Raw genomic sequence first — 22,039 nt, forward strand, 5'->3', positions numbered from 1 at the left:
CTCTTGATTGGATAAAAAAGTGGTATCCCGACCTGAAAAAAGCATTTTCTGTTTACTAAAGAGCTGCAGAGACAGGGAGACCCTTGTTACTGAACAAACACGATGATTACTATGAACATAAAGAGCTATTTAGCACTCATTTGAACACAAATACATACATCACTTACTGCACTTTTAACAAATAGGGTTAAAAGTCTCAGTCTCAGTTAAAAATAAGCATCATAACCTAAATTACACTATCGATTGACTGATAATGATTGTTGTTCATATTTAGAACTGTTTAGAGGCCCAGTTATTGATGACTAAAGTTTCAATGTATGTCCAAACAATTGACCGTGAACAGTTAGCTCTGTGACCTATTTTTAGGTTAAGGCCTATATAAAGGGCCCAGTAATAGGCCAGTGGTTCTCAATGGAGGGGCGTCAATTGGGTATGGCAGGGTAATGCAGCTGTCATACCCTGGGTCCAGGGGGGGAAATAAAAGTTACTTTTAAATATAAATCCATGAATGTCTCTTTGTCTATCTGTGCTGGTTATGTTGTTAAATTACAGTAAAATAACTACAAATGCCACATGGACGGGTCCATGTGGTTCCATTTGTACACTCTTAGGAATTATGGGGGTCTTTGAAATTGAAAAGTTGGAGAACCGCTGTGCTACACTAAATGTAACAGAGCCTTAATTATTATAATATTGGTAAGACCTGTGAAAGAAGTTAGGAAGAGGCCCAATTTCTCTCCAATGTGGCTGCTGTGCATCAGTGGTCCTCAAACTTTTTTCATGTCAAGGACCCCCAAATTATATATCACAGTAAAACATTACAGTGTAGATTGGGGTCCCAGAGATTGTACATTGTATCAAGTGGGGGTCCATAGCCTAATGCACGAGAATGTCCCTGAAATGAAAAACAAGAGCTGATAGGCTATACCTTTCAATTTCAGAATAGGCTATTTAGACAGCAGCCATATTGGAGAGAAGTTAGGTCTCTTCTCACTTCCTTCAAAGGTGTTATCAATGATTCTAATGAAGTCTATGTTCCATTTCATGAATCACAAGGACCCCCATAACCCTGATAGTGTACAAATGGAACCAAATGGACCCGTACACACCTGTTAAGGGGTCATTTGGAAACCCCAAAGAACCATGAAGGTCCCTGGACTACATTTTGAGACCCACTGGTGTTTCCAGTGAGCCAACATGCACACTATCAGCACCCGTTTGACCAGAATGGAACAGAGCCTTCATTAGTATTATTGGTAACACCTGTAGAAGAACACCGACTTCTCTCCAAAATGGCTGCTCTGCATATAGCTTATTAGGCGTCAGTTGTTTAGGCCTTTTTCGGCGGTGTTACTTGGCCGGGGGGCCGTCCCGTCATGTCTTGTCACAGTTCGAGGGGAGGGAGGGAGGCACGGCGGGCTCTTTGGAACACGGCTCCGAGCCGGCGGTGCTGCTGGCGTCATCGTCCTCGTAGCCCTTGTTCGCGAACCCGTCGAAAGACGACGACTTCCCCCACGTCACCTTGCTGGGCTTGTGATCGGGCACGCACTGCTCTGCGTCTCTCCCTCCTCCTCCTCCTCCTTCGCTGTCGTCGTCGTCGTCTAAAGCGAATTTCCTGTGCCTCTGTGACAGCGGGACGTTGGCGTTCAGCCTCTCCGACAGCTTCCTCGCCAGCCGCGCGAAGCTGCTCCTCTCCCTGGAGGCGTCCTGGTCATCGCTGTCGGCCACCTGGATGTTCCCCACGTACCACATGAGCCACAGCGCCAGGCTGCAGGACAGAGACAGCAATGTTTGATTTGGTTTTTAATCAGTCTTTTGAATACAATCCAGTTTAATCTTTTTTTTTTTTCTATAATTTTTATCCCACAATTTTGTAACCCATTTGTTTCACCCAGTGCCAATTACCTATGTAATCCTGGGCTCTGCTCTCCCTCTGCCGCACCTGGGGAGACAACGGACTGACCTCATGCTTCCTTCTATGCATGAGGAGTCCAAGTTGCTACTTTTCACCTGACAGTGGAGATTTCCCTGGTTTGGACGTAGCGCGTGGAAGGAAGAAGTTATTCCAACCAGTTCCTTTCCCCTCCATCAGGCGCCCCGGCTGGCCAGGGGGAGGCATTATTGAGACCAGGATTACGTGCATGTTTTTGTGAGGGTATCAACCCTAGGAGACACGGGGAGAACATGCAAACTCCACACAGAAAGGCCCTATCGCCAACCCCACCTAGGGTGTGGCCGCTAATGACGCGGAGGGAGGAACACGCTGCCAGTGCCCACAGCGTCCCCCGGCGGGAATTGAACCCAGGACTTTCTAGCTGTGAGGCGAAGCGCTAACCACAAAATCTACACTGTGATAGGGATAGGCTGAATCATCACGACATCACCACAACCCAAACAAAAGAAAAGTGTTTGCCAGACCGACAGCGCAGAGCGAGTTTTTCAATAACATTATTTTTGGAAGAACAGGAGACTATGTATGTGCCATGTCAATGGTGTGAAGCAGTGGTTCTCAACCTGTGGGTCGGGGGGTCCCCAAATTATGTTGTGGGGTCCCCAGATGATTAACTCAATGTGCAACATTGTTTTCTCTCTCAACAGTAAACAAACCAACATAAAGTTTAAGTGTATAGGGGGTATCTGCACATTTCTAAAGTGACAAGGACTTTTTAATATACCTCTAAAATGAAGAAATGACCATTGGACAAATTGTCAAATATTTTGGGGGAGAAATTGTGAAAATAGCCGATCTACATGCTCACAATGCATCGCGTTGCGAGGCGTTTTTTTGTATATGCGATTTTGTATAACACGGTTCTATTATCACAATAGAACCGTGTTATACAAAATGTTATGCCTCAACTCTTAGTGCTTGTCAGGGTGGGGGGTGGGTCCCCAGTTAAAATATGATTATTTTGGGGGTCCCGGTCTGAAAAGGTTGAGAACCACTGGTGAAAAGTTAATTTGAGGTACGTCTTACTAGTAGTTTCCTTCTTCTTAACTGTGCCGTATTAAGAAGCTCTGTTGTTTCAGCGCGACCGCGCCCTAAGGGGTGTCTTACTGGTTTAAATGTAAAAAATAAATAAAATAAAGAATGTCTGTTTGCTTTGGAAAGTAGGCTGTAGTGTACACGGTACATCATCATCATCAGAGCTATTTACCCTTCAACTTCTTGTTTCTGCCTATAATGACTGCTTTAGCCAAAGGTTTTGTAGATTTGTAGCCATTGTAGAAATATTAGACCTTATTAAATATCAAATATCAAATGTTCATGCATGTTCAAATCATTTATACAGTAGGCCTACGGTATTTCAGACCATTGTCCAAAGTACATATTTATTATTTATCTGAATATATTTTTAGCCATATTTTTGTCAATACAAACACTAGTAGTTACACCTGTTAATTAGACTGTTTTTATAGACCTAATCTTTTCACACCAAAAATAGCACTATTTGCACTAATAGGCCTACCATGTATGTGTAAAGTAACTACATACGTGTACTCAAGTAGGCTACTGTACCTAAGTTTTGTGTTTTTACATTACTGGAATATTTCCAATTTCCACAATTTTCTTAACTTTTTTACTCCAGTAGGCCTACATTTTGATACCAATACTTTTGTACTTTTAGACAATTGCATTTTTAATTCCATACTTCTCTTTGTAACAGAGTATTTCTACATTGCAGTATTGATACTTTTACATATTTAAAATGGTTAATAGTCTAGTAGGCCTATCTTCTTCCAACACTGCTGTAGGCTGCCTGCTGCTATGTTCATGATTGTATACAGCAGCTGGATAATATGCATGATAGGCCTATTGTGGTTATATCTTTTGTTTTCTTTTCTTGTTATCCATGCCCCCATCTCCCCCAAGTAGTTAAGTTTAGTTCAACAGGTGTCCACACACCAGTAATAGGCTACCCACTTAATTAATGTTAAGCAAGGCACATTTACTGTAGGCCATTTCTCATTTTCAGTAGGCCATACTTTTACTTCTACTCCACTACATCTCAGAAGAATATTTTTAACTTTTACTCCACTACAATTATTTGAAAACTTTAGTTACCAGTTCCTTTTTTTGTTTTTGATTATTATTACAAAACGTACATTAACCACTTGAAACCATTTGAAAATAGCCAAAAATAGCAGATCTACAAGCTCAAAATGCATCGCGATGGAACACATTGTGACTTGTGAGCTTGTAGATCTGCTACTTTTTAATACATTTTGAACTGTATGGGACATTCTGCACAAATTGAGTACTTTTACTTTTGATAGATACTTTTCTATTTTTTCTCAAGTTAATTTAGAATTCCGGACTTCTAAGCTAAAAGTAGGCTATTTCTACATTAGGCTAACAGTAGACCTATTGATACTTTAACTTAAGTATGCCTACAACATGATGTGAGCAGTTTGTTTCTCTCTCCACAATATAGCCTGTAGGCTGTATTGATTGATTGATTGATTGATTGATTGATTGATTGATTGATTGATTGATTGATTGAAGAATTTATTAGAAGGTTGCATAGTGAAAAGCACAGTTTCATGTTCAGTTTCAGTTTCACTAAAAGGAGATCCTAAAGTAAGCTTTTCGGCTTATTTACACAGGAACCACTTTATGTATAGGCTATCATATAAGATTGAAAGACAGATGGATAGAACAGAACACAGTATAGGCCTACTTTGCATATCATCAATATTATAACAAAAGGGAGAACAGCATTAAAAGGAAAATAAAATAAAAATGAAAGGAAGATATTTAGTGGAAAGGGGGAGGTAATTACAGCTATTACAAGTTTCAAGTAGCAGCTCTGTAGGTGACTTTTCATACCGATTTTGAAGGAGGTAGGCTAGGGATTTATACCTGCAGAAGATGATCAGCGAGCCGCTGTAGATCAAGAAGTCTCCATAGAAGCGGCCGTCGAGGGTCAGGTTGGCGAAGATGCCCACGAACAGCACCACCAGGCCGAAGATGTCACAGACGATGGCCGCGAAGAACAGCGACACGCAGCCGCCGATGCGCTTCAGATGGTGGTGATGGTGGTGATGGTGATGGCGACGCTCCCCCATGATGGAGCCCGCTATGGGGCATGTTCTGTGTGCCGCGTAACGGTAGGACTAGGAGGATGCTGTTGCTTCATCACGGTGACTCACACACTTTTACCTTTACATGGGCGGCGCCGGAGAGGAGAGGAGAGAGAGAGAGAGAGTGGGCGGAGAGAGAGAGAGAGAGAGAGAGAGAGAGAGAGAGAGAGAGAGAGAGAGCGCACCTGTCCTGTTTTGGAGACGCCCTGTGCTGATGTGATGTCACTGCATGCGTGGATACAACTGTACAGTATTTACATACACTAGTGGAAACATCCTCTGTCTATGATGCAATTCTCTGGGAGTGTACACTGTGTAACCAAATGGACCCTTCCATATGAACACATTGTAACTTAGATCTATTAGGCTACACAATGCATATTGTCTTATTATTTGTCTGCATGAATTGAGAAAAAAGGGAAGGGACCCCAATTGAAACAGGCCCAAAAGCTTTCTTGTGGTCTTTATCCTTTTAGTTGACCTTGTCTATACTGTCCTGTACTGTACTCTTTCCTATGCAAACCTCTGATAAAGTATTCACACTCGTGAGCTTGATCGTCTATTTTCAAATATTCAAAGTATTTATACAGGCCTGAAATGGTTTTGTAATAATAATCTACAAAGAAACTAGTAGACCTAACTATGGTTTTTAAATTTTTCAAAGTTTTCATATAGCCTACTTATCATGGAGTAAGAAGTACAATATTTACCTTTGAGATGTAGTGGAGTAGAAGTCAATCAAATTATAGACAATTACTCAGTAAGCCTAAAGTAAAGAAATGCCTAAAATTTTACTTACAGTACTTGAGTAGCCTACATGTTGTTACTTTCCAACACTGAGAAACTTTAGGCTACCAGCCTACCAAAAGTAGTCATATTACTGGATCGTAATTAGTAATGAATTCATGTTTTAATATAGCTTAATGTTCTGCTGCCTGGGTATTAACTTAAAATATGTGATCATTCATCACTTAGTTTTGTTTTAATAAACACATTCTCCAAACTAAACGTACGTTGTATCATGTACCATGTTTGCCTGCGTATAGTAGTGGAGTAGAAGTATAAAAAGGAATGGAAACATTCAAAAGTAAAAGTAGCATTTTCTTTTTTTACTTAAACCCAAAAAATAGCAGATCAACAAGCTCACAACGCGTGTGGAAGCTTTCCCCACAATAACAGAAAATACACTAGTATAGAGCCCTGAGAGACACCGCTCATGGGGTTAAAGTGGTTAAGTAGGCTACTGTAGACCTACTTGAGTAAACGTAATTAGTTACATGAATTCTACTCTGACTGTAACCAGGGTGATCAAATAGTGTTCAAACCGAGGAGCTGCATGCTTTCCGTTGCGGTTTATATTTTAAGAAGGAAATAAAGACACAGAGCCGTCGATCAAAGTTGTATGCAGTTTTATTAGAGCGTTATAATTAGCCACAATTGGTGTGAAAATATAGGTCCCGTCTCCCGTCAGCAGGGTCCACTCCTCGTACACTGTGGCAGCCTTTCATTTCATCTCTTTGCAGGATGCAAATGAGCTGACTGTGGAGGACGTTTAGCATGTCATTTGACTGTCAAATTGCTGCTCATGTGATGGCTGGGCTGTACACATCAAAAGCGGCATATATGACATTATTTGCCGACATCTACGCACAATCGCACATACAGTAGCCTACGTCAAAGAAATCCCATGGAAATTGCTTCTTTGGCTCGTATTAGGGAACCTGTTTTGGTATATTATATTCACTAGTCCTTGTCCATTCGAAGATATGTGCTCAGAATTATGTGCAGTTTGGGTTATGGGGTTTGCACAGTAGCCTGTATGAGGGAAGTAATGTTGGAGAACCCAGACCGGTGCCCATTGGGTGATCCAAAAAAGGTTGAGATCCACTGGAAGTCTTGTGGTTTTCAACCTTTTTCACATCAAGGTACATTATTTACTGGGCATGGGCATTTGAGCAACGGACCTCCATTTGATGACATTTAGCCTCTCAGACCCAAAACTATAGAATATTTTGTTATCGTTTTGATAAGATTTTGTCCACAATTCCATGCTGTATTGATGTTGGTGCCATATAGAGATAAGAGGCAAACGTTGATCAAAATAACAATTCTTCTACATTCTCTAATTGTGTAGACTTTTAGTAAATTAAGTAATGCAGGTTTTTAACAATAATGTAACTCTTGAAAGCATAAAATGAAAACAAGTGGACTCTTAAGGGTCCGTTTGGTTTCATTTTACGCTCTCCAAGAGTTAAAGATCTATAAGGGTCCATTTGGTTACCAACACTCCATCATTTAGCTGGGGACCATCTGGAACCCCCTCAAGGACCACTGGTGGTCCCCGGAACACTGGCTGAGGGAAAAAGGTTGGTGATCTGATGGTGTAGAGGGAAGGAAACGGTTGGGATCTGGTGGTGTAGAGGGAAAAGGGTGGGCTGCTTCACTCCTCTATGACAGCGTTAGGGTCGATGGTTCTCGGGTTTCCTCTGGTCTTGTGTCTGCTGAGGAGAACGGTGATGAGTAGCATGAGGAAGATGGCCGCTGTCCCTACGACACGAACCACAGTCACGACCACGTAGAGGTGGTCCCGGCAGGAGGCTGCTGGAGCAACAGGAGGCTGGGTGGAGGAATCAGCTGGTTGGATGAACAGGGCGGTCGTAGGTGTTGCAGTGGGAGGGTCAGATGAAGGGAGGGTTGTTGTCTTCAAGGGTTGGAAAAAGTCAATGGATGTCTTCATGTTTCCTCTGATAGTCAACTGACATGTGAACTTCTTGTTCTGGTCGTTTTTGTAGATGGTCAGATGTTTAAAATAAACATCCTTAATGGAGTCTATCAGGGTACCGTTCTCATCCAGCCAGCTCAGAGTTTTATAAGTACATCTTACATTGTAATGAAACAGAGAGCACCTCAATGTCTGTACTGTCTCTTGTGCTCCGGTGATGTCGCTCACTTCCAGTAGAAACACAGATCAATAAATTGAATATCTCCATGTTTGCTTCCATCTGTTTTGAATTGTTTACCGGAATAGAAACCAGCATCTTCAGCTGTGACGTCTCTAACAGTCAGAGAGCAGTTGGACTCCAGTCTCATTCTGTCTGCAGAAGGGGCGTTTAGCTCAGTCTTAATCAAACCACGCTCAGCCACAATAACATCGTTTCCTGTATGTTTTCCAGTATAACTCCACACTGTTGATTTACTGCCAGAATCATCAGGTAACAGGTTGTTAAACGGCAGACTGACAGTTTCTCCAGTTCTTCTGTACAGGTCAACAAGGCTGACCAGGAGGATGTTGTCGACTCCAAGCAGCAGAATTAACAGCAGCTGAATCCATCTGACCCCAGACATTCTGACCTCAACTTGATCTGTTTTGATGTCTCTGTCTTTCTGTGTCTCTGTGTCTCTGTCCGTGTATCTCTTTCTTTGTCTCTGCCTCTCTGTCCGTGTGTCTCTGTCTCTCTGTCCGTGTGTCTCGGAGTGTCCAGTGAGGCTACTTATAGAAACCATGCAGAAGTTGTGTTTTTGAAGTTAGTTCCTCATTCATTAATATGACATTCTGTTGCATGTTTCCTGTGAAAACATGCGTGGTGAAATACAGTTTACATGTAGAAGATACTTTTCTGTATTATAGAACTTTTTTGTAAGGTAGAGATGCAACAATATGGAAATTCTGGGCTGATACATAGATTTAAAATCTAACCGACAGTCAATACCAATGTTTTTTTATTTCGTTTTTGTTGTTATTATTTCTCCCCTTTAAGCCAGGGAAACAAATACATGATTATAAAACACAACTGTTCAGAATCTACAGCTTGGTATAAGCTGCAGATAACCAACATAAGTGGTATGTATCTAATATGTATAAATATGGTATAAGCTACAGATAACCAACATACTGTAAGTATGTATGTATCAAACATGTATAATATATGGTATAGGCTGCAGATAACCAACATTGATGGTTCCCAACAACATATACCCTAAATATCGTCGACTGCCATCGGTGAATGTCAATTTAATAGATGATCATTTCCATCCTCTAGTATTCACATTTATCATAAAATTCACTTAATTTTACACATATTTTCTCCACCTCTGTAAACTCGCTGATTTGACTATTGTTCGTGTTCACAATTGGATATGCTCTGTGTGTGTGTGTGTGTGTGTGTGTGTGTGCGTGTGCGTGTGCGTGTGTGTTTGTGTGTGTGTGTGTGTGTGTGTGTGTGTGTGTGTGTGTGTGTGTGTGTGTGTGTGTGTGTGTGTGTGTGTGTGTGTGTACACACATGCATGTGTGGTTTTAGCTCATTGTTAATACGTCATCAAGGTCAACTTAAAAGTTCCTCTTCAGGGTCTGTGTGTCTGAGTGCCTTCTACCTACCACAGTATGCCCATATATGGAGATATTTGTAGCTGTATGCCTGTCCAGTGAAGCTGACAGTAGAGCAGCATCAGTGATGTGGTTAAACATAGTTCCTCATTCATTAGCATGTCTTTCTACAGACTGTTTCCTGGGACTTTGACAACGTCGTCCATAAATAAAAAGCATTTCACATGCAGAATGCACCTTAATGTCCCTGTATGTACATTATTTCCAGTATTACTCCACACAACAACTAATCTTCATTAATTACTAACAAACTCAATGATTCTTCCCAAATAATTTGATGAATACATTTTTAAAAAAATCTAATAAATTACAGTAGTGAAAATAGCCTATCTACAAGCTCATCACATCACATGTTGCAGACTGTTACAGTGCTGTTGATATTGTAGGCCCATGGTTGCTTTTGACCAGCTCAGTGGCCTTTTCGTGGAAGTGCGTGTTCAGGGTTTGATCACCGGCCAAGTCATACCAAAGAATATACAAATGGTGTTCAATGCCTCCCTGCTTGGCACTCAGCATCATTAGATTAGGGGTCCTGCGATGCGTCTAGCCAACACCAACTCAGGACTCCTGAATGATGAATCTCTACAGTGTTGCTGCACTGTGGTTTCTGTCGCACCGCAGTGCAGTGCATAGTTATTTTCTCATATACCCCCTGCAATACCCCCGCGTACCCCTAGGGGTACATGTACCCCCATTTGAGAAACACTGGTGTAAATGATGTTCAAGCTTGGTATTAAAGGCTTGTGTGTTTGTATTTGCCTTGATGTGGGCAGGCTGTTGTAGAGTATCTGTGCACTGGTTGTGAATGGCTGTGAATTACCAAAAAGTCCAGGTCAGGTTTTTGTAGCAGTCCAGTCATGACTCATAATAAAGAACTTTGAACCTCAGCTGAGTGTCAACAGATTCCTGCCAAGCCTTTTCTTATCAGCCCAATAAAAGGGACAAGGTTCAGTGTGGCTTGTCTTTATGAACCAACCAGGAAGGAGCTCTCATCCCATGTGGCCTAAGAGGAACCAACCAGACAGGAGCTCTCATGTCATGTGACCTCTGATGGCATCAAACCAAACTACACTCCCTCTGTTAGTCATACAGACAGACAGACATACAGTAAACAGTCGTACTGAAATGGCGCAGCAGGGAGTTCAACTGGATCGGGAACAGGTGTGCTGTTCTATCTGCCTGGATCTACTGAAGGATCCAGTGACTGTTCCCTGCGGACACAGCTACTGCAGGATGTGTATCGAGGGCTTCTGGAACCAGGATGATCAGAGAGGGAGGTTCAGCTGTCCACAGTGCAGCCATACCTTCATCCCAAGACCCATTCTGAAGAAAAGCACCATGCTGGCTGAGGTGGTTGAGAGCCCGAAGAAGACAGGACTCCAAGATGTCTCAGAGACAGTGAACGAGGAAGGGACAAACGTCTCAGAGACAGTGAACAGAGTGGATGTTTTACCGTCAAAGCCACCAGAGCCAAAGACCAGAGCTGAGTTCTTACGATATTCACGTCCAATCACACTGGATCCAAACACAGCTCATCAAGACCTGTCTCTGTCTAAAGGGAACAGAAAAGTATCAGTGGCGAACAAACCACACTCATATCCTGATCACCCAGAGAGATTCACTGGATATCCTCAGGTTCTGAGTAGAGAGGCTCTGACTGGACGCTGTTACTGGGAGGCAGAGTGGAGTGGAGACTATGGTCGTATAGCAGTCTCATATAAAGATATCAACAGAACAGGGACTGGTAACGAATGTGGATTTGGATACAATGATACATCATGGTCTTTACAGTGTACCAAAAAAGGTTATTATTTCACACACAGAGGCATTGAAACTCCCCTCCCAGGCTGTGTGTCGTCCAGAGTAGGAGTGTTCGTGGACCACAGTGCAGGTACCCTGTCCTTCTACAGTGTGTCTGACACCATGACTCTCCTTCACACAGAACACACCATCTTCACACACAACCTCCATGCTGGATTTTGGCTTTATTTATCAAACGGAGACACTGCTGAGTTGTGTGACCTCAAGTAGATCACACTTTTGTTTTGTCTCTCATGTCATGAGTTAAGAATTGTTCCTTCATTCTTTTATTGTTTTTCTCTCATCCTGCTTTGTGGGCTTGTAGATCAGCCATGTCTTGCATTTCATTCACCAGGTGTACAAAGGGACCCTCCTTTACAGTTCTGTAACCCTTGAGAGTGTACAGATGGTCCACTTGGACCCTCACAGGTTCATTTGGTTGGCGATGAAAAATGGCACAGAATATCAAATGGGGGTCCTTCAAAATAAAAAAATAGAACCTCGGTTCGAAGTGAAGCGGTGAATTCTTATTCTATGTGTTCTAGAGCTATGAAATCTGTGTTCTAGATCTATACATTCTATCTTCTAGATCTATACTTTTCTATGTGCTTTAGTTCTATATTTTCATGAATTCTGAATTCTGAATGATTTTGTCTGGAGGGCCAAATTGTCAGGTGAAGCTTGACCAATCCTCAATTCTGCATGTACGGGACAGACATGGGACAGACAAAGCCACACCTTGGAAGCGGCTTTCATCGCTTCAAAAAGGGTGACAATCACTGAACCAGACTGGAACCCCAATCTAGTACAATGTAAAACCCTAGGTGCTTATCTAACTCTGAGAGTTACAGACCCGTAGGGGTCCGTTTGGACCCCTGGTGGGTCCCAGGCCACATGTTGAGAACCGGCGATGTAAATGACTCTCTCTCTCTCTCTCTCTCTCTCTCTCATGCTCTGGAAACATGGCTTGACTGCAGACATTTACCATACTGTATGCCACCATTTTACTGTCAAATGAGCGTCTTGTTGTATAACCTTAAAAGTGACATGACATTAGCCAACCAGAATTGTTTTTATATAATCAATTCTAAAACATGGTGCAATAGTCAGTTTTGGCACAATTTGCTGACCGTTGCCGAGTCAAGTTATAGGCAATTAATAGGCAAACATCAACAACATTCAAGGACATAGGCTACATGTCAAACTATTCAAATGGTATAGGCAGAGTTGAGTAATTAGTTACATTTCTCGATTACATTTACTAAAGCAACTATTTGGATAAATTGAGCAAAATATACTGTAAAGTAAAGTTAATTTAAAGTAAAAGTAATATTTTTCAAATGCTTTTTAAAACAAATGCCCAACATTCAGTTGTGTAGTTTTGTGATGGCCACTCTGGCAAACTCCCTATAAACAAATACAAGGACACTTATATTATTATCATATTATCAATATACATAATAAAAGCATATATACAATACACTGTAATGGACATTTTTGAGAATCACTGCGATAGGCACAGCTGTGGGCATAGTTATGTTAGCATGAGACAAATAAGCTTTCACATACTTTAATTTTAATGAACCACATGTACCACAAAACATTACGGAATATCCTCCTCCCTTCTCTCTCGTCCATAAAACCTTTCCTTTCCATCAACCCCCAACCCCTCTATTTCTCTCTCTCTCTCATTCACCCTCCTATCTGTCATATCGATGATGTCAGTCAGCTTGCCTTTACTCGCTGCATTAGAGCAGTGGCATGACAGTGAAGTGACAATTTAGATTTAAAGGACAACTTTAGTTTTTTTACAACAAGGGTTCATATTTTAGATTGTAATTAAAGAATATAAAAGATGAGTGTTAGAATCATTTCATTTACTTCTTTCTATTGTTTTAGAGATTCTTATTTCAGTGGTTGGGGGCATGTGTACAAGTGGCTAAATATGTCATTTTACACAGATGAATAAGCCCATTCCCAAGATACAACACAACCTTTTATGGTTGGATGTGACTTATGGGGGCTAGAAGTGTTACTCTAAATAGCAATAAAGAAACTGCTGGCTTATTTTGTCTAAAAAATACATATTTAGCCACTTGTACGCATGCCCCACATTTTAGCACGGTAAACGCGATAAAACAATAGAACGAAGCAAATGAAAACATTTTAACACTCACTTTTTCTTTTCTCTAATTACAATCTAAAATATGAACCCTTGTTGTAAAAAAAACAAAGTTGTCCTTTAAGAATTTTAAGACCTTTTTAATATGCTACCTCCAAAAAAAGAAAGAGAGAAAAGAAGAAAGAAAGACCATTACTGCAATCAAAAGTAATCAACAAACTGTACTATAAAAACTAAAAACTAGTCAAACATTGGCCAAGCTTGTAGATCGGCTATCTTTCCACAACATCTATCTGTGGAACTGAAATAATTGAATGCCTCAACTCCTTCACTCCAAGAGCTTGTCAGGGTGGGGGTGGTCCGCAGTTCAAATATGATTATTTTGGTTGCGTCACCGTCACACAGCCTGAAAAGGTTGAGAGCCATGCACCGCATTAGAGACGTTCCTTTTCCACATAATGGCATAATCGTTGTCCAACCGCTCCACACAATGCATTTTGATAATGCCCACCATACAAAAAGGTTATTCCTCCATCGTGTAAATCTTATCATGCACAAGAATTACCCCGAATAGCCTATAGGCAAAGATAAGCGCGTAATTGCGGGGCCGGGGTTTTAATAACAGCAGTCTTGTCTTGTCGAACTGATCAAATCGCCACTGAATTGTATTTTTTTAGCAATCACAGGGGTTCAAAGGGCACCGATGGTGAAGAGCTATACACTGTCCTTTGTGTCTTTTGGCCACGTTCCTCAATAATAAGTTCCTCAGTTCTGAAGAGTACAGGCCACTTAAAGGGTCTGTATTAAAGTGATTTATTTGTATTTTGTAGGTAGTATTAAATAGGTATATTTTCCCCTATAGCAATCATTGCTACAAAGATTGTTTTTTTGGTAGGGTCTCCCCATTTAGTAAACAGAAAATCCATTTCAGTTCAGGATACCAATTTCATCCAATCGGGAGAGATAACTCATACAGGAATGCAAGACAAACAAGGGAAATGACAAGTGATGAAACACAAACACACAAACAAAAAGGAACTGGAACAATATAAAATGGAAGCTGATAAATGGGTTCTCTCGAGTGATAGGATAAAATCTGTGTCCCAGCTGAAAATGTATTTTCTGTTAACTGGACGGATGGGGAGACCCCTATTACCGAACAAACTCTCAATAGCAACAATTACTTTCGAATAATATTAAACTTAAAAAGTAAAGAAAAAAACATTAATGCATTTGTGTCACCAAAACATAATATCACTTACAACACATTTTAAACTCTATATACGTCGCTGAGCAGAGTCCTCTAGGGGTCTGTCCCTTTGGGTTCATATTAAAGGACCATTTTCAACCTACCATACTGTATGATTGAACCCTTCCTACCGCGAAGTCCAAATACCGGTGCGATAAAAAACCCCGGTTTCCGGGGAAAGCGACTCCGAAATGCGATGGAACGCAATTCCCGGCTCCTCGATCTGCCGGATCCGGGTTTCCCACCGACTCCTCCTCCGGATTCCCAGATCCCAACACTATAACTAACTCACAACCCGCTCACGGCTCGCTTGCTCCAATGCCGCGCGTTCTCACAGGATTAACACGGCCGCCGGCGGCGGCCTGTAGTAGCCGCCGAGGTGCTTCTTGAGGACGGGCTGCTTCCGGTTCTCCTTGGTGATGGGCACGAGCACCAGGCCCACCACGAACACCATCAGGCCGATGGAGAGCAGCGCCGGGCCCAGGATGTTGGTCACCTTGCGGCAGTGGCCGGCGAAGTACAGCCCGCTGATGACCAGGCCGCAGGCCAGGAAGCTGCCGCCCGTGGACATCAGGTGGATGGGGAACCAGTAGATGTCGCAGACGCCCTCGCGGCGGCCGGGACCGCCGCCACCGCCGCCGCCGTCGTGGTCGGTCCAGAGGGACTCGCTCCGGGACAGGCTGAACACGGTGCTGTCGGTCCTGGGCAGTGGTGGAAAAAAGTAACTCAAATGTTTTACGTAAGTAAAAGTATCGATGCTGCAATGCAGAAATAAAAGTAAAAGTCCTGAATTCAAAATGCACTCGAACATGTAAATACATGTACAAAGGAATTGGCATCAAAATGTACTTGAACATGTAAAAGTACAAAAGTATTGGCATCAAACTGTACTTAAAGTACCAAAAGTATAAGTACTCATTATACAGAATTCATTGGTTTCTTTCGTAGTCCTACAGTGGCCATATTGAGGACCCAACACAGGTGTTCCGATTGGCATCGCTAGGTTATTTAAAAAAAATGCATAACGTGACGCGTGTCGAGTTGCTCATGTCACATTTCATTGTTGTCGGGTGGAAACCTTGTATGTCCAAAACCATTTGCTTCGTATTCATCATTTAAAAAACTACATAAACTAGTGAAAATAGCCGATCTACAAACACTTGCAGATCTGCTGTTTTCACTAGTTTTGTGCGACAGTCTTGTATGGCAGAACAGGCCTTTACTTTACGAAAAAACATGCACATTTGAAACTTGGAGATATAAGGTTTCTGCCCGACAGTGACGATTTATTTCCTCCCCAATCAATCGATTAATCATAGTCATGGAGTCATCATGAGAAGACGACTGGGAGTTGCAGCCCTGCTTACCTGCTCCCTAGCGGGGTCAGCTGCTCCCTGGAGCGGGAGAGGGCACACTCCCCGAGGGGGATGTTCTCTGGGCCGCCGACTGGCATGCTTTCACCGCTGCTGCCCGCGTCCTGAACCCGCCTGGCGTTGCCGCTCTCCTCTGCAAGGTTGGAACAGAAATGACTTTCATTTTTTAAACAGACAGATGAGCATCAGCCGCAATGCCTCGATCTGCCCCCTGTCTCTCTGGAGGGGAGCACCAGAAAGACAGACCGAGAGAAGGAGAGAAGGAGAGAGAGAGAGAGACGGCCATAGCTGCCACAGCAGGCCATCTAGCTGAATGGTGAACACTCAGTGGTTCTCAAACTTTTTCATGTCAAGAAGCCCCAGATTGATGTGTATTTGGCCATCGTTGACCCCGTTCTGAAAAGGTGTTGTGCCAAGAAAAACCCAGAAGAAAAGCTTGTTGTTGTTTTTTCAAATAAATCATTTTTAAAGATTTTTTCAGAGCTTTTTGATTAGCCAAAAAAATACCAATTAAGTGGTTAAGATGATTGTGACACCATTATGTGAATTATGCCGAGGGCCCCCTGGAACCATGGGGGACCCCACTTTGAGAACCTTTGGTGTAGAGAGCACGGGTGTCATTTGGGGTTCTGGGGGATGGTGATTGCCACCCCCTTAGTTTTCGCATTCAACCTCAAAATTCAGATCTCTTATTTAAATTTCCTCCACCTCTTCGACCTCTTTTCCGTGTTTTTTTGGCAGATTAATCTGATTTTAGATCGACACTTATAGACACTTTATTTGGATCCCTGCAACCGTACAGCTATTAATCACTTTAAAACTGGCCTCCGTGTTTTAACGAGTGTGTGTGAGCCTGATAGGCAGTACTGACTGACACACCTAAAATCCAACGCACCCATTATTAATTTGATTAGCTTAGCTGCAGCTGCAGTGTTGCTTACTTACATCACTGTGCTATACCGTCACGTACTACAGCAGGGGTCTTCAACGTTTTCAGGCCAGGGACCCCTTAGCTGAGAGAGAGATGAAGCAGGGACCCCCACTACATATTGCATATGATAAAATTGTGTTGCAGATAAAAATAAAAAAAATGTTCAGATTTCTTAGACGGCTTAGACTTCTTTGACAGTACTGTCGTCATGTATGTTGGAGTAATGTGTACTTTCAGACATTTAACCACTTGAACCACCAAATACTTAGTCTGCTCTTATTTTCCCTCTACAAACCTCTTTGCCAAAAATCGCCAATCTACAAGCTTACAACGCCTCGCAGCGCGAGGCGTTGTAAGCTTGTAGATCTGCTATTTTTGGCTAATGTTCCACTCAGAATAGGGATGCTATAGGGTTCAAATGGTTTATGTAAAAACATGATCATATCACACAATGATTTGGCAGCCCCCCCTGTAGTAACTCTGAGGACCCCCTAGGGGTCCTGGACCCCCTGTTGAAGACCCCTGTACTACAGTGTGATGCAGCCTGCCATGTTTTTACTAAAACTCAAATTTCTACAACCCAAACCTTCACTTCTGGTTTGAGATGGGGTCCACGGCCAAATACATCCTTGACATGAAAAAAGTTTGAAAACTATAATTTATTTTTTCCCCTGAAAATTGTTAGGATTCAGAAGACATTTTGTAGAATCGCTCTCAGGGGGATAAAAAAATAAAAATAATAATAATAATGAAAACTTTAAATGAAATGAGGTCTCTGGTATAGAGAGGCCAACAGGGTTCACGGTTGAAGACCATCTGAGCATGCCATCAGCTGGGTGAAGCTGAAAAGGACAGAACTTCCCGAATAACAAAGGTGTCCCCTCCCTTCAATGTAAGTTCCATCCGTCTCACGTGAAACAAATGTTTCCAGGACAGGGCTAAATGAAGGCGGACATCTCATGGGCACAAGCGTCAACGGACATGCAAATCAATAATGCAATTAATTGTTGACCGACATTGTGCAATTACAATTAACTCCATCAAAATGACTGAAAACTCTATTGTGAATGCACATCATTTGTTCAGCAAAGCTGCCTTTTCTAGCTCCAAAACAATACAGGAGAGCATTAGACAAACACCTACCTTTCAAATCTGTTGCAAAGTTGCTTTTGGGCTCTATTTCTGAGGAAGTGACAATAAAAGTTTAAAACCCCTTATGATCCAGGAAACACAGAGGCATGTGTGGACATAGCTGTCGGAAGAAGACCCCCGGGCGTGCATGCATGCAGGCTGACGTTCAGCCAGAAACAACAAGTAAATGCATTTGGACCCCAACTAAAACCCACCCTTTTCTCTCTCTCTCTCCACCTCCTCAACAGCATCCTCTCTGAGCACCATCCCTTACCATCATCTACCAGCGCAGGCACTTAGTCCTGTGGCTGCGTCCAGGAGCAAGGGGTTCGCCTCCTGGTCCCTGTGGGATATCCATCGAAAACTCCCCCACTGCAGTCAGCTCACGCCTCAAAACCTCAATGGCATGTCGTCTCTACGGTCTAATGCACATACAGAATATTTTTCTAAACTTTTTATGAAATGGCTTCTTGGACGGTTGAAACGGGGCGAGTTCCTCCACAAATTGGACAATCAGGGGAAGATAGCGGGGTCTTGAGCGCAGGCAGGCGGCCGGACAGACTTCATCCCACACAATGAAGAGCTATTGCTGGGCAGGGGAAAAGTCGACAGCAAATGGATCTGTGTGCTCGCTGGTCTGGATTGATGTAGCAAGCAATCAACCCCATACATACGGGGGCTTTCCAATATGGCCTCATATGTTGGTGCCGTATTGATCTCAAAATACCCCCCAGAGCTATTATCTGCAAGTTGTAGTATTGTTCTGTGTGTGTGAGATCAATGAGATCTGTGTGGCATCATCACCATGCAGGCCTCAGACAACGCCGTAGAGAAGCACATATAGAATTTTGAGTTCCTGGGCGTAAACAGAGCTTTTCTTGTCTCATTTTGACTGTGAGTGTGTGGCTGTATTTCCCCACCACAGACTGAAGGGGAAATGCTATTTGAAACATGATACCAGAATCCACACTCATTTCCAGTAAACCGTCTCCTCTGTGAAACTTTTTTGCCCAGTGGTGGAAGAAGTACTCACATTTCGTATTTAAGTAAAAGTACCAATAGTACCACAATGTAGAAACACTAGAATTAAAAGGCCGGTATGTACAAAGTACAAAGGTAATCACACTAAAATATACTAAGTACTGAAAAGTAAAAGTAGGCCTACTCACTATGCACTAACTCACTATGTCACTATGTCTCCGAATGTATAGAAATGCTTTGAAAATAGCAGCTCTACAAGCAAGCTAAGAAAGTGTCACTGCTTTCAGTGTGTTGGGAGCTTGTAGGTCGGCTATTTTCAAACATCCCAATAGGGCTGAAGTGGTTAATGTAGCCTATATGTTTTGTAAGAATAATACAAATTTACAAAGTAACTATAGTAGCTAAAGTTTTCAGATAATTGTAGCAGAGTAAAAAGTATACTTTTTGCCTCTGAGATGTAGAGTAGAAGTAAAACACTCAAGTAATGTAAGAATTCCTCAAAAGTGCACTTGCTTTTGCTATCGGTTGTTTTGCCTCGTGAACAGTTGTTCAGATCGTGGCCATTGATCGGAAACGTGATCCTTCACTTTAATCAACTTAAAATCTGCAGACAGCTGCTTTGCAGGGAAATGGCTTATTAGGATTACTACTTAGCAAGCACTTGTCATTATTAGATTGCTACTGTCATCTGTCTCAAATGTACAAAATGTCTCTCTACCCTATAGGCCCAATATGTCACTTTGCTGGCCCCTTGGCTAAGCGGATACTGCTGGAATTGTTAACTGAGCTCTGAGCTTTTTTAGTAGTATAAACAGTCCTCAAAGTAAAGCACTTGCACATTGCCACTCCCAGGCACACAACCGATTAAGAACCACTCTATGTGACTGTGACAACACCCTGTGTGGCAGGAAAACATCAATGCAATAGATGAATAAGCCCAGCAGAGGGCAGTGCTTCCCTGTGCCTTGCCGTATGCAACATGCATGGCCAAATTCAATGCTGTATTGCTTGTGAAATATTATGCATCATTTCAAGTAACGTGCCATCTTGTGATTGTAATGTAGTCGGTATAGTATAGTATAAGTATATATAGTCCAGGGGTCTTCGACAGGGGGTCCGGGACCCCTAGGGGGTCCTCAGAGTTACTACAGGGGGTCCTCCAAATCTTTGTGTGATAGAAGCTTTTTTTTCTCCTTTTTTATATTAACCACTTGAACCCTAGCGTCCATATTCTGAGAACTTTAGCCAAAAATAGCAGATCTACAAGCTCACAACGCCTCACGCTTGCGCTGCGAGCTTGTAGATTTTCGGCAAAGAGGTTTGGTGTAGAGGAGAAAAAGAGCAGACTAAGTACAGAGTGAAAGGTCAAGTTTATTAAGTATTGACGGTTCAAGTGGTTAAATATCTGAAAACACAAATTGACATGAATCCAGAATACATTGAGGATTGTGCCGTCAAACGATGAAACTATATGGTATCTATGGGTTGTGGGGGTCCCTGCTTCATCGCTGTCTCGACTAAGGGGTCCTTGGCCTGGAAACGTTGAAGAGCCTATAGTCAGTATGAATAATCTATGATTCTGCTTCAATCAGTCATGGTCATGCTTGAGGCCATGCCTAAAAGACAAAAGTCATCTACAATATATAATATTTGTTTCAGCACTTGAACTCCAGGATCCAAATGGCAGATCTACAAGCTCACAACGTTGTGAGCTTTAGATCAGCTATTTGTGGTGTGGCGATTTGGTGCAGGCAGAAAAAAAGTGGTCCAGCTAACTGGTTGTAACTATTTTATTGTACCGTATTTTCCGGACTATAAGGCGCACTTAAAAGCCTTTAATTTTCTCAAAAAACTACAGTGCGCCTTATAGTCCAGTGCGCCTTATATATGGATCATTCATTGACATTGACATTCCCTTTAGCACAGCTCCATCTGTTGGATGCATAACGCAACGGTAGCGTCTATTATGTGCGCCTTATAGTCAGGTGCGCCTTATATATGAAAACAGTTTGAAAATAGACCATTCATTGACAGTGCGCCTTATAGTCAGGTGCGCCTTATAGTCCAGAAAATACTGTAACTTTTATTAAGAATAGAGGGGTTATCTAGCCCTAAATTCATTCAAATGACTGTTATTCAGCACAGCTCAGTGTAGTTTTAAAGGGGCACCCAATTTCCAACATATCTAATAATTAGTCCTCACTAATGCTCATAATAATATGGTGTTTTTTTGGGTAATTCTGTCTAATTGGGTATGCTGTAACCTCGCATCACCAGGCTTTCCGCTGGGGGAAAGCCAGGTCTTCGTTTACTAAACGGGCCGTTTGATCCGGTCTATACCGGATGAGCTCTTACGTCATTTTGTATTCAAAACGGACTACACTTTGGCAGGAAACACCAAATCAGAAACAGTTTCAACCCAATTAGCGCATGCGCAAGTAATTATTAAAACTGTTTCCGATTTGGTGTTTCCTGCCAAACTGTAGTCCGTTTTGAATACAAAATGACGTATGAGCCCATCCGCTCCCGACCGGATCAAAAGCCCGAAATTGGAAGCCGTCCCGGCTAGGGTATGCTGGCTGTGGACAGTTCAGAAACCTGCCTACCACTGACATCATCGATGGAAACTAGACTGTACTCCGTCGAGGTGCCAAGTGCGACCAGCAGAGCGCGCAAGTAGGGTTGCGTGCTGTCTGTGCGTAGGCCTCTGTATCTGAACTCTGTCGAGGTGCCATCTTGCGCCTTGTTATTGCGGCCGAAGGTCACAGTTAAGTATGTAAACCGGAACATCCTGTCAGTAGGTCCGTAACACCTCAATGTCTATGACCTCAATGCCTATGGCCTATGCCTGCCCATATATGGAGGCTGACCTGCCCATATATGGAGATCTCTGATGTTATCCTGCCCGTTTATGGAGGCTGACCTGCCCATATATTGAGATCCCTGATGTCATGGAGCTCCATATATGCAGCTGACCAACACT

The 22,039-nt window shown here is 42.4% G+C and overlaps 1 protein-coding gene across 1 annotated transcript; it reads right to left on the minus strand.

The window, feature by feature from the left end:
* Window positions 1-14,971: 14,971 nt before the first annotated feature.
* Window positions 14,972-16,093, minus strand: pirt (phosphoinositide interacting regulator of transient receptor potential channels; the record flags this gene model as incomplete). The annotated part of the gene is made up of 2 exons (XM_080723056.1): window positions 14,972-15,341; window positions 16,008-16,093. 2 exons carry the CDS (start codon window positions 16,091-16,093, stop codon window positions 14,972-14,974), a joined length of 456 nt encoding a protein of 151 aa, XP_080579182.1.
* Between the last annotated feature and the right edge of the window lie 5,946 nt (window positions 16,094-22,039).

The sequence above is a fragment of the Nannobrachium achirus genome, assembly GCF_963921795.1.
Source record: "Nannobrachium achirus genome assembly, chromosome: 4".
NCBI classification, from domain to species: Eukaryota; Metazoa; Chordata; class Actinopteri; order Myctophiformes; family Myctophidae; genus Nannobrachium; species Nannobrachium achirus.